The sequence below is a fragment of the Heloderma suspectum genome, chromosome 2 (genome assembly GCF_057233095.1).
Source record: "Heloderma suspectum isolate Gila_16-S chromosome 2, 16-S_ref, whole genome shotgun sequence".
In the NCBI taxonomy this organism is placed as follows: domain Eukaryota; kingdom Metazoa; phylum Chordata; class Lepidosauria; order Squamata; family Helodermatidae; genus Heloderma; species Heloderma suspectum.
The window spans coordinates 188,606,998-188,620,103 of NC_139459.1; the positions used below are offsets into that span (position 1 = coordinate 188,606,998).

A 13,106-nucleotide genomic window follows, 5' to 3' on the forward strand; every position below is an offset into this window, starting at 1 on the left:
AAGTGCAAACAGCTCAATAAGACAAAGCCATTCAGTCTCCCATGACCTTCAAATGCTATAAATAACCAAGAGGGTATGTCCCATCTGACCCTATAGGATGGTGATGGGCAAGTGGAATATATAGCAAAAAGTAGAGACTTTCTAGAACCTTCCAAAAAGGGATGACGGAAGTCCAAGAGCCTCCTAAAACCAGGGTAAAAGAAGGAATATATATTTTCTTTAGATCTCAACTGAAGCTGACAATAGAAGACTCTAGTTTCAAGGCCAAAGTAAAGTCCAAACATGGTATTCTTAATATTAATACTCTAAAGCACTCTAAGCCCACCTCTCCCCTGAGGAATCACTTCCAACCTTTTCTCCAGAATAATGTGTTACTGCCTGGTGTCTAGTGTATCACTCTGAACTGTGCTGTCAATGTAGAGAGACTACCCCACAAATGCCATACCATGCTACCATCATCTCTCATCTAATCTAGTAACCTCATAATAAATTTCCCAGCTTCTAGACCAGAGGATGAAGAACTGCACAGGCATTTCTGGCTATACAGCCATGAAGCTGCTCTCTAAAGAAGCACAAATTAAGAGTCTTCACCAATTAAAAAAAAAAATCTAACATAGGCCCACATACACATAGGCATTTGTTGTATATCCTAGCCCCAGCGATGCCATACCCCACAGACCAGCTCTTTGCCTCACACAACACAACGCCTCAGTTACGCATTTAGACAGCATACTCAAGGGAAAAAAAATACTTTTAAGAAGCACTTCCCCTCCTCAATCAGGCCAGCTTGGGCGAACATTATGTCAGTCCCCCACATATGTTCTACGACTCCCACCACCCCCAGCCAGCAGGCCAAGCTGCTGTGGGTGGTGGGAGTTGTAATGCAACACATCTGGAAGGCACCAGGTTGGGGAAGGCTGCGTTACACAGTAGCTGCTGTATCAAGAGATAGTTGCTGACTTCACCTTCAGGTAGTGACAAATCTACACTGAAGCAGTTACGAGGGGCGGGTGGGCGGGCAGCACTATGAAGGTTAACTTCAACCTACCTTATGGATAAGCTGAACTCAAGTGTCAATTTTTAACCAAGGGTAAAATGAATCCATTCTAGGACAACAAAAACAAGAGCATCTCATTCGTGCGCACGCAGGCCTTTTGCCTCTGGCTAAAGTCATCTTTTAAGATCTGATGACAGTAAATAAAGGAGAGAGGGTAGAAACGTAGAGAAAGGGGGGTAACCCGCTGCTGCATTACGTGGGAACGCAATGCTCAAGACACAGGATGTGTTTCAAGTCAGCTGGATTAGCCCTGCAAGGAAGCACGCCCGAAAAGTAGGAGAGGCCACCAACGTACACATTAAAAGGCTTTTCCCTTCAGTCCTGCGACGTAACAGGGATGAGCCAGAACAGCCACCACCTCGTGAAGTAGTTCTTGTCTCAGGGAGGGACGAGACTCGTCCCCGCTCCCCGCGCGAAAATCCTGAGGCACTGCCTGGCCGACGAAGGGGCTAAGCGTGGGGAGAACACGCCTCAGAGGAGCCTCCGCGTAAGAAGGCGCCTCCGAGTCTTTCATTGAAGGCCCGCTCGCCTCCTCTCCCGCCCCCACCCGCGCCACGAAAGCCCCTTAGCCCCACCCCTCCGAAGACACGCCCTGCCCCTCGCCAGCCCAGCCACTCACCGGGTTAGGGGCTCCTGCCGCCCGCCCGCCCGCCGGTCCCTCCCTCCCTCCCTCCGCACAGGCCGGGGCTGCAGGGCGTTGGTGCTCAAGGAGCAGCTCCGTGCCTTGGGAGGGGAAGGGAGGGAGCGGGAAACCGGGCGGCGGCGGCGGCGCTTGCAGGCGACAGCCCCAGCTGAACAAGTCACCAGCCCCCGGCTTCGCTCGGCGATAACAATAGGGCTGCCGGCGCAGCGCCTCCTTTTATATAGCATGTACCACGTGACGTGCCTCCATCGCGGTCCCGCCCTCACAAGCGGCGGGTGCAAGGCGACATGGGAAATGTAGTCACCCGGAAGGGTGCTTGAGGAGACGAAAGCGTAGACGAGCCCAGGTGGCGGCGGCGGCGGCTGATGACGATAGACGGAGTCTGCTAGCGCGCTGCGCCCTGGGAAATGGAGTCATGCGAACTAGCTGGAATTGGGAAGCGCGAGAACGGCGGTAAAGCAAGCTTGCTATTCTAAACACTCCATCCAGCGGCCACTAAAGCTAGTTACAATCAGTCCGGCTCTTCGAAGCATGCCATTAAAGAAAAGCATTAGAGACGCTGCCATCAAAGATATTACGAGATATAAGGGGCTTATAACGATCGAGGTAGCGTTCAGCAATTCAAAGGGGGCCATTCGGACTTCCGACTGCTAACTCATTCTGCATAATAATACATTCTAGCAATGCTAGCGTTGCCTGTTGCAAACGGAGTAGGCATACCGCAACCTTGCATTCGTACTCTTGGTGGTGGTGAGGGCACCGCAATTCTTGCAGTAGGGGCACCGTTTCTTCTAGCAAAATAAACCAGGCCATAAAGTTCTGGAGCAGTGACGTTTGTCAGGGTAAGGCCAGCGTTTTTCCAGCCCGAGGGCTGCCAAATTCCAATCTGGAAAAGGGGAGGGGGTGGGGAGAGGAGAAGAAAGACATTCCATTTGTGGGAGAGACCAAATGTGACCACCGATTCAGTACTGCCTACTCTGAAGCAATGAAGAGTCGGACACGACTTAACGACTGAACAACAACTCTGAAGCAAGCAGGACTGAATAACGGAGCAGCTTTCTGCTCAGGCTCCGCCCACTCTGCCTTGCAGGGAAAAGTTCTCCTCTTCCATCAGCTGCTAGTAAGAGATAAGAGAGTTTCCCTCCTGCCGCAGATAGAGCAGGGCCTGAGGAAGAAATAAAAAACTTTATTTCAAGGTTTCAGTCCTAATCCTATAACATGGAAATGCAAGCTCCACCATCAATAGCAGTTACTGCTGCTAAGCATGGCTAGGATTAGAAATCCTAAACCTATAGCCTTAACCTAAACAAGCTTGGTTCACCTGATTTTGACTTGAAATTAATGCAAGCAATCACTGTGACACACCATACGAGAAAGAGTTGGAAGCTACATTGTGGCTCATAGAACCAGGACCAAAAAAAGGTTCTTATCAGCACCGGCCCAAAAAAATTTTTGCTATTTGTGTGTGTACATCCATGCATTACTCCGGGAGAGAGCGCAGGACAGGAAGGCCTGGCATGCTATGGTCCATGGGGTCACGAAGAGTTGGACACGACTGAACAACAATCCATGCATTAAAGCTGCAGAGTTGAACATTTCAATGCAGACCATGGTGAATAGTTTACTAAATTTAGAGTGCAATCCTATGCATGTTTAGACAGAAATAAATCTTGCAACTCCCAGCATATCCCAGCCAGCCATGCTGCCTAGGGAATGCTGGCAGTTGTAAGACTTATTTCTATGTAAATATGTGTCAGATTGCACCCTTTTTGACTGGGTTCATACAACACGACAACCCATATTCAAGGTTGAGTGTGGGCTGAGAGTGGTTGACACTGAACTGTGGGTTATTGTATTGTGTGAACCCAGCCGTGCTAACAAACCATGGTTAACCACGAAGAGAACCCATGGTTTGTTAGCGCAGCTGGGTTCACACAACACAACCCACTTTTCAACAACCACCCATGTTTCAACCCATAATCAACATTGCGTATGGATTGTTGTGTTGTGTGAACCCAGCCATTGTCTCAAACAGGAACCAGTTTGTGGATAAAACAGAAGTTGCTGTGGGAAAAGGGAGACATCACATGAAACCAGATTTGCTTTTAAACACAGGACAAAGCAAGACACACATCAATCCTATTATGCAAGACCTGGGAAAGCCAAATGCATTTACAAGTGAACCTCAGTGCTGCAGGCATCTACTCTACACTTTGAAGCTGTTCTGCTTGATGCTAAGGCTACAATCCTTTACACACTTACTCCCAAAATAAGTCCCATTGAACCTCAAAAGGATTTATTCCTGAATAGGCATGCGCAGGATTGCAGTATGAGTTGAAGCGAAGTGCAACCACCTTGCTGAAGCTAAGTAGGTTTGGCCAAACCTGGTCAGTGTCTAGATGGAGACTGCCTGGGAACCTTATCTATGTCACCTTGACTTCCAGGATGAAAGAAAGGTGGGATATAAAATGTACTTAATACAATATTCCTATGTATTTCTCATTTTTTAAAATCTATATCCAAGCCCCCTCCCTCAAGGTTAAGACTCAACAAATCCATTCTTAAGATTATTAAACTTTTATTATACACATCAATAGTGGTGCCCAAACCTTTGACAGTGCAGCCTTTTTGCTCACCACTGGATGGAGTGGCAGGGAAAGAAAATAATCATTAACATGCATTTCTACTGTGGTTTATTTAACTGAATGTAAAAAAAATGGCTATCATATGCAATATGTAGGCAAAATTACAATGGACCTAAGAACAAGATTCTGTAACCATTAATCTGTGATTCTTACCAAAAAGCTGGAGCGTGTTGCAAAACATTTCAACTCACCCTCACATAGTCTCTTGGATTTACAGTTGCTTCCAACAGAACAAAAAGACACTGATGTGCTTGACAAAAAGGAAAATTTCTGGATCTATAGACTGAGAATACTTAGTCCCAATGGCCTTAATCTGAAAGGCAACTAGTAAGCAGTATACCACTTTTTTCTCCTAAGGAACTTTCCAGGCACTCCAAACTGCCACTCCTGATATCCATTTACCAGCACAGCTACTGATTCGGGTGGAAGCCAAAATGTTTAGCTTGAAATATTTTTTTTTGAATACTCTGTTGTTAGTCTATCTTTCTTACACATTTTGCCTTAAGACTGACTGCTTCCAGTGGATCCAGATCCTCCTTGTTGCTTTGCTGTTGTGCTGCTTTACACTAACCCCTCCCCATATATATATATATATATATATATATATATATATATATATATATATATATATAGCGCGAAGCCATGTCTTCTAAGTAGGGCAGTGCTACACAGCAATAAACCCAATACATGTGTATCACAGTGCAGGAAAATCTTTAATAACTGAATAGGCAATTTCAAGACTGCTGCTGTAGCCAGTACACTCCGTTGCAGTCACTTTATACAGTAGTTCCTTGGGAAAATACCTTAGATTTTCTACATCCTTTCCACTGGATTTCTTCCTGGATGGCTGCAATGATCCCAAGCCAAACGTGAAGACAGATTCCTAGACTTTCCATTCAAACCTTCACTTTGCTGCATTGCTAGGGAGATACTGTCAATACCCACTCACACCCATTCATCTTTGGCATTATTTTCAACCTCTTTCTTCTACCAACAAACTCTCAGCCCAACCCACCTCACAGGGTTGTTGTGAGGATAAAATGGAGAGGAGGAGGATAATGTAAGCCGCCTTGGGTTCCTTGCAAGAGGAAAAAAGGTGGGGTATAAATGCAATAAGTAAGTAAGTAAATAAATAGTCATATAATGCAGATACAGCATGTAGCTTTTCATCTTTGGACTTACTGCTTATGCAGTTATCTATGCATGGATCATCTCCTTGATAGGCTGATCTCCTTGCTGGCCTTAACCTCCTGCTGTATCTTCCCTCTTAATGCAGAATGCTTCTACTGAGAGACACACACAAAGAGACAGGCCGACAGACATATCACGAAGATCACATACTCCTTTTTCCAAAATCTATGCAAGGATCACTTTCTGTATCAAGTTTAAAGCTCACTACCTCTGGCCCTTACTGTATTTCTGGCTCTGCAACAGCTCATCTGCCATCGTGTCTCCTGTTCCCTAACTCATGGAATGGGTTCCTCCTAATTTGTCAACTGTCGGCCATAGCATGTCCATCTGAAATAGCTTTTGGCCACATGAGAAGGGATCACGCAAATTTCATATTTATGAACTGCCTAGCATGCCGTAGGCACTAAGTGAATATTAAACAGCAACCACAACAGTAGAGAGTTTGAGCATGAAGCAAACATCCTGAAAAATGAAAGGTTTCTACTAAATACTGAAAGCATGTGTGAATGCAAAGCTCCCGTAGTAAGGGGAAGGAACTTTGCTTTTACTATATATAATTCCTCATTCTTTACCATAGCCCCAGCCCACCTGCCCTCTACACACCATTCCAAATGCTGCCTCAACATGACTTTCTGCAGCCAACACAAAAACCCAAGTAACAATTCCAAGTTTCGCATTGCTCAAAATGTCAAGTAAAGGGTCTGGAATATTCCTAAACGGGGCAAGGCCTCCTCCCCTTGGCTACAGCCCTGAGCCACAGCATCTAACAATGGGCATTGGTATAAATTCATTGTTTAATGAAGAGTTTTTAGCCAGGTTTGGCTGTCTCTCTCTCACCCCCCCCACCCCACCCCCCAAACACACACACCAACACTGGTTGAGCTAATATTCAAAATGCACAGCCAGGCCAGTGAAAAAGCTGCACAATTGCTATGTTATTTTGAAGTGCGTAAAAACAAGGAAAATCCATTCTGGAAGAATTTTTGATTTGGCAACTGCTTTGTACTTACCATGACAATTAATGTTCCATATGTCAGTTAATGCAAGCTCCAGGCAATCATCTGCTATAGCAGGAAAACTGTTATATCAACTTTTGAAAAGAGTTTCTACTGCATGGACTAGCTGAAATTACGGCTAAGCAGGTAAGTTGAATCATTTATTTACTAAAGCTGCTAAGGCACAGTAGTAGCTAATAGAAAAGATGGAAGCCCTTTTATTTTAGACAATTTGATAAAAAACACACAGAAGTTATTGGTACTTAAAAGGTCCTTGGAAATCCTTGTCCCCAGTACTGTCTTGTCATATACTGAGCAACTCCATTTGAATATGGATACAATGTATACTCATTTAACTCTGGATGCATTCCAAAATCCATATTATAATATCTTTATTAGGCCAACCAAAAGATCACAAAAATGTGCAAGGATTCAAGATCTCTTCATCAGGCAAAATGTTACAAAAAGCATATGGGAGGAGGTGTGGGGGAAGCAAGCTAGAAATCTCAAAGGTTTGCACATTTTTGTTACCTTTTCTTCAGCCTAATAAAAGTATTACACTAAAATGGACTTTGGAATTTTGTTTATGGTCAACATGGCGACCTTTGCTTATAGTGGATGAAGGTGATCTTAACAAAGCAAAAACAAAATGGAAAGTTTACATAAGCATGACGCTTGTACTCTTCTCATTACCGTTGTCACACATGGCTAGAGAAAAGGATCATAATGTAATTTTCAATCCTAAACCTCTGTCAGTGTAAGCACATATAACACTAGCCCAAAATATGGCACTTCTGTATGTACTGTTTCGGTTTCTTGTGCAGGTTCTTTTGCCATAAAGACCCAACAATTCATGCCTTCAAGGCACCACTTAAGTCTGCTGCATAATCGGTGATGGTCAACTCCGGTGTTCTTTTATTCAAGGAACCACACAGAATAAAAGAGACCCACAGCCGTGTTTTAGAGTCCATAGTTTCATTCTATGGTTTAGCAAAAACAAAAAATAGACATGACAAACCATTACCACACCAGGAAGAATGGCAAGCTTGCCAGCTACTCTCATGGATGATTGCAGGAGAATACACACACACTCACTCATCCCCCAAGTGGTTTTACAGCACAGGTTTATGTTGCCACTTATGCACTGAAAATTACATACTGCTGACAAACTGAAGAGAGAGTACAATGGCCAGTTCAGAAGTCACAATCTTGGTCTGATCCTAGTTTTTTTCCTGGTTTAGATGGAGCCCTTAAGCCACAATTCCCTAGGAAAGCCACAGGGAACTGTGGCTCTCTGAAGCTGGGTGTGCAAGGGACAGAGGAAAAGGGAGAGGCAGGGAGCAAGGGCCCAGGCACACAATGTGTTTCTATTCTGATAAACCATGCGTTATTATACTGAGATCATGATGGTTCAGGCCAGTTGCTTCTGGACATGTACCACAATATCAGCAGCAGCCCAAGCTCTATCATTTGGCCTATACCATCTTTGATTAATGCTGGAAAGAGGTAATTCACAGCTTTATAGTTCACTGGGGAATCTCAGTCAGTCAGCTGGTAGCACAACTCTGTGTGCCTGTGCATGCACAGGCCAATTGTCACCAGGAACCGAAATGAGTGAAATTTGGCTTCCAAAATGTGAATTTCCCTGGGCTACCACTGATTTGCAGTGGTTCCAGTTTGATCAAGCATTCTGATGGACAATACAAGTTGCTGACTGCTGCGTTTTGGCATTCCTTAAAGCAAATGAAATCCCAACTTTGGCCTGCTACCATCTTGAAAGGTGGGCTATGCCACAGCTGTAAGTTCCCCGCCCAAAAGGCAACTGAACTTGGGATCACCTAAAAATAAACTTGATCTTTATGCATATAATGATGGCAATTCACTTTTTAGTTTCTACTTAATGAGCTGTAGAGATGCAGGTTACTGTTTTCTTTCCATTATTAACTTTATTTCACTTTACCTGACCCCCTTTCCTGCTTCCTGTAAACCTAATTTAAATGAAGGTTTTTCACTCTTGGTTAAAAATATCATGAAAAAATGATGTAACTTCTCAAATAATCTGGGGCTCCTGGAAAAATAACTAGGTTTCATTTAATAAAATGAGCGTTCATTATTTTCCCCACCTCTCAGGCGTAGGTTAAGCACAGCTCGCATCACCTTCCAGCTCTACGGCCACTGGAATACCTACGAAGACTTAACAGTGCATTACATACTATCGTTGTGACACAGAATGAGTTTGCAGAGATGTGTCATTTTGCTAGGGGGATTGGAAGATTTAGGGAGAAGTTGGCTTCATCCCTCAAAAAAAATTGTCCACCTGTAATTTTAGGGCATCATCACTGATGTCACTGAATGTGCAACAGTTCCCCATTTTCTCTCCAAGGCTCAGAAAAAATGCATTTTGGCATCCATTTCAGAAGGCGGAGGCCTTTACCCAAGAGATTGGTTGCTGCCCTGGAAACAGATACGCAGGCACTTTGTCACCATGGAGCTTTCATAGGCTTTTCAATAAACATTTTAAGCTATTGCTGTATGAGCCCTTTCTTGGACAATGCTACTATGGCTTTGTGTGGGATTTCATTCAAAAACCTACATCAGTTCTACATATCCTAAATAAGTCATCCACATGGTTTCTTAACTTATCCTTTCTCCCCCAGTGTAGGGAGCTGGGCTCTTTAGGCCAACATGCGACAGCTCAGGACATCCAGTTCACTATTTCTTCTTTTGCATTTGAAGTCTCTTCAGTTGGAGTGTAGTGAAGCCAGAGGCAGCTGTATGGATGCTAGATTTCATACATGCATGAGTTCCTCCTAATGTATGCAGAACAAACAGCCACAGATCACTCACATTTGTGTACACACACACATGCACGCACCCCCCCCCCAAAAAAAAAACAAGGTCTAAAACAGTCAGAATAGAAACAGAGTCTTTACCGAACATTGGTCAAAAAACTGGAAAGCCCCCTGGTTCTGACAGTCAAGTACTCATCCAAGAAGCTTGAGCAGCTGGGACAGGCCATCAAGAGGCTCCCCAGAATGGATGCTCACTTCTAGGGATGCCCAGAGAGTCCTCATCACAATGTTATGTTGTCACCTATCAAAATGTTGCAACTGCACTCTATAGGTAGCCTCTTCTCTTTTTCCCTCCCCCCCTTCCCCATTACACATAATTGCAAAGTTCCATTACTGGTCAGCTTGGCAATTTTAACAGGCAATTGGGTATAGCCATATCACTGAACTCCAAACAAGCAGCAGTGTGCTTACGACTGAGGTCTACCAAATGCCAGCAATGGTACAATACAGGTTGTTCACCTAACAGGCAACATGCTGTGGTAGCAAGATGAGTTTGTTGCTTTTGTGGGTTTCTGTTGGTGTCCAGGTACTGAAACAGCCCATGAAGCTGTGTATGTGAGAGAAGATGCGACAAGTTCAAGTCCTGGTCTATTTCAAGATGATGTTGTAACTGTCATTGGTTTCAGCTGCAAAGAAAGTATAGTATCAGAATCTGGCTGAACATAACAAATACATTCCCACTATCCTTCACCCACATCCCACTGAATGGAAGGCAATGCATGGTATGTTACTCTCAGTGCATGCCTTATGGTGGAAAGGAATGGAGTTCTACATTTTCCAGACAAAAGGAAAAACTGACTAGAGGATGGGATAACATACATTACTGTGCACTGAATAGGTGGGTACCTTTCATTGTGTCCAAGACAAAACATGATTCATCTTGAAAGTTCTGTATCATCTAAAAACAGGAATGAAAAATAAAAGCTGTAGAGATCCAGGCATTACTCACTCACAAAGGAGAACTGCAACACTTTTAGACATGAGAAGTGTTCAAACAATGTGCCCATCTAAAGATTCCTCCTTTCTTCCTTAGCAATACATTTCCCTTGAGAAAAGTGCTGAGGCCTCACATCCTTGATACATTTCTTATTCAGCTAACATCAAGGCTCCTTTAGAAGCAATTCAATTGTGCCTACTTCAGTTTAAGGATATTTTACATACCTAGGATGGTTCAGGGTTCCAAGATATTCATTCTCCCTTTTTACGCAAGCTGTTGTTGCTGCTGTGAGTCTCAGTAAGTGAATGGGCAACTAAGCACAGGACTGTGAAACTGACATTTCTGGCTTTCTCTGCCTAATGAAACTACAGAGAACAGTCCACACATTGTAAAATGGTGGGAGAACACATGTACCTCAAAAGGTGAGAGGAGGAACACATTTGGAAGAAAATACTGAATACGCAGGGAAGTATGCACTCTGCACCAGGAATTCTGAAACCTGAATAAGTTACCCAAGTCTAGATGTTTTCGATATTAGGGGTTCCAGTGAGGGGCAGGCAACCTAGTGTCCTCCTGATGTTTTGGACTACAACTCCCATAAGCCCCAGCCAACATGGCCAATGGTCAGAGACTATAGGAATTGTAGTCCAAAATATCTAGAGGGCCACAGGTTGCTCACCCCTAGATAGTTATACATGTTCAACCTTTTCACATGTGTATAATGGCAGATTTTATTTTTATGTTTACTGTAAATCAGCTTGGGGACGTTCCCATTTGGAAAGATGATTAATATTTTTGGTAATGGCTTGGATCAAGACTTAGTCATACTTGACTAGACCCACTGAAATCAATGGGAATTTAGTCATGACCAACTTAAGTCCCATTCTACTCTACATATGACTTAAGTCTTGACCCAACTCAGTGAATAACTGCCTGATCATGTCAATTTCCATTTCTCCTGAAATGCTGAGATCAGAGTGAGCTTGCAGCCTTGCTTTAAAATCTATTCGCAGTGTCTCTCCAGACTATCAAGGCATTCTTACCTCGTCACTGATGAGGACGTGTATCCCCGTGGGCCCTTGTTTGTAGATCTGGCTGATCTGATGAGAGGAAATGCTGAAGAGTTGAGCGAGTTTCTCAGTCAGCTCCACAGCAGTCAACTCCTCTAAGAAGATGGCATGATACACTGTAGGGGTGAGAACAGTTAACAAGGACACAGCCAGGTTAGCCATAAGGATCAAGGGCGAAAGCCCATGGATTAAGCATTATTGCTTAATGCAATAAGCAATCAGGTAACTCCTGGAGAAGGCATAGGAAGCCTTCTTAGTAGCTTAGTAGCTCTTGAATGCAAACTCCTCAGTCTGTGAGTCAATCAGAGACAGATTTAGCCATATGATATTCTCAATAAGATTAAAAAGAAATGTATACAATTCCCTGGCCACTAAATGCTTGCTTGAATACATCTTGTCACTTCCAGTAGATACTGGTACCTCCAAGATTCACAGGTCATAGGCATTTACATGAGGTCAATAAGTAGCCTAGTGAATACTTCTTGCTCATAGGGCTGTCACTCGTTTAAAGAAATCTTAGCCAATTAATTGTATTTTGTATGAGTTTTAATCAATGTTTAGATCTGCATTAATTTACATGAGTAAAAGAATAGCTTTTTAGAAAAGAAGTGTTTAGATTATGCATGCATTTTTCACAACAAGGTGCATCTCAGAAGAGGTGTTCATTCCTCTAAGATGTCTGTCACCTGTGGATTTGCAAGTACTTCCATTAAGAGAGCAACCCTATGGCCGCTAGACAGTCTAGAGGGCCATAGGATTTCTCAGTTCCAGGAAACAGGTCAGAGACAGCGCTCTCAGCATGGTTGCCACGAACTGTACTCCCCTCTCCCTTCTTGCCACCTCATAGGCAGCGCAGTTCTCGCCAGTCTCTGCACTTAGAAACAGAGTGCAGAGCAGGCAGATAGGGGGCGTTCCCGGAGGTGGAGACTGTGGAAGCCACTTACACAATTCCTATGCACTGTGCAGCCTCCCACCCTGATGCACCCTGGCTAGACAGCCAAAATCACCCGTCTAGCCACAAAGGCAGGGCAGGTGGAACGTGGGGGAGATGATCCCCTCCGTGCTCCGCCCGCCCTGCATAGGATACAATACTCAGCTGCGTCCGACTTCAGAGGCAGCCGATTATCCTGATAGGATTGTGCCCTAAATATGCCTTTTTTTAAAAAACAACCTGCTGCCTGACCAAGAAGGGGTGACTTCAAAAATTGGATTAATTTCTACAATCTATTAAATGAACTAAACATTGTGCCCCTACTTATTTGGAGCTACCATAGCATTTATTAGAAAAGCAGCAACATTTCATTTTCTACATTAGGGTTAGCTGGATGAAGACAGAAGAATGGAAGCCATGGTGACAACAGAACTAAGAATGGAACACTTCCTGGTTACCAGAGCACTGGGGACATAACCAATACTGCCTTGCAGAGATCTTCCCACTGCAAGAATTAGTGGCTACCTCCCTGAACCAAAGGAGAAACTGTTTTCCTGAAGCTCTTACCAAAGAAAGTACTGTTGGCTGCATCCCCATCTTCATGCTTCTGTTGGTCCCGCAGCTGCTGTGACTCTTGGCAGACATAGATGGTCAGTCTTGGCCGTACCATCCTATTGAGATAGGAAGATATTCTCTGTTAACTCAAATGTTTATATGTTATGGGTAAGGCTGGGGAAAGATGCAAAGTAGAAGATGACTTGATTTAGCAGCATTTTAATAGCACT

At 43.9% G+C, this 13,106-nt stretch overlaps 2 protein-coding genes across 4 annotated transcripts in view; both read right to left on the minus strand.

Moving 5' to 3' along the window:
* CSRNP2 (cysteine and serine rich nuclear protein 2) overlaps positions 1 to 1,891 on the minus strand; it is a 43,720-nt gene extending 41,829 nt beyond the window's left edge. The window contains exon 1 of one of the 2 annotated variants that reach the window (XM_084836847.1): positions 1,677 to 1,891. The gene's annotated coding sequence lies outside the window, so the exon portion shown is untranslated. Of the gene's footprint in view, positions 1 to 1,352; positions 1,591 to 1,676 lie in introns of those variants that run through there. The other variant, XM_084836848.1, reaches the window with a different exon arrangement.
* A 5,598-nt stretch (positions 1,892 to 7,489) lies between these two features.
* The window catches only part of TFCP2 (transcription factor CP2), a 39,998-nt gene continuing 34,381 nt past the window's right edge, over positions 7,490 to 13,106 (minus strand). For both annotated transcript variants that reach the window (XM_084836851.1, XM_084836849.1), the window contains exons 13-16: positions 12,889 to 12,992; positions 11,364 to 11,506; positions 10,230 to 10,281; positions 7,490 to 10,009 (exon numbers count right to left, since the gene is read on the minus strand). In XM_084836851.1, the coding sequence (XP_084692977.1) occupies positions 9,972 to 10,009; positions 10,230 to 10,281; positions 11,364 to 11,506; positions 12,889 to 12,992 (337 nt within the window). In that variant the 3' untranslated portion in view covers positions 7,490 to 9,971. The remainder of the gene's footprint in view (positions 10,010 to 10,229; positions 10,282 to 11,363; positions 11,507 to 12,888; positions 12,993 to 13,106) is intronic.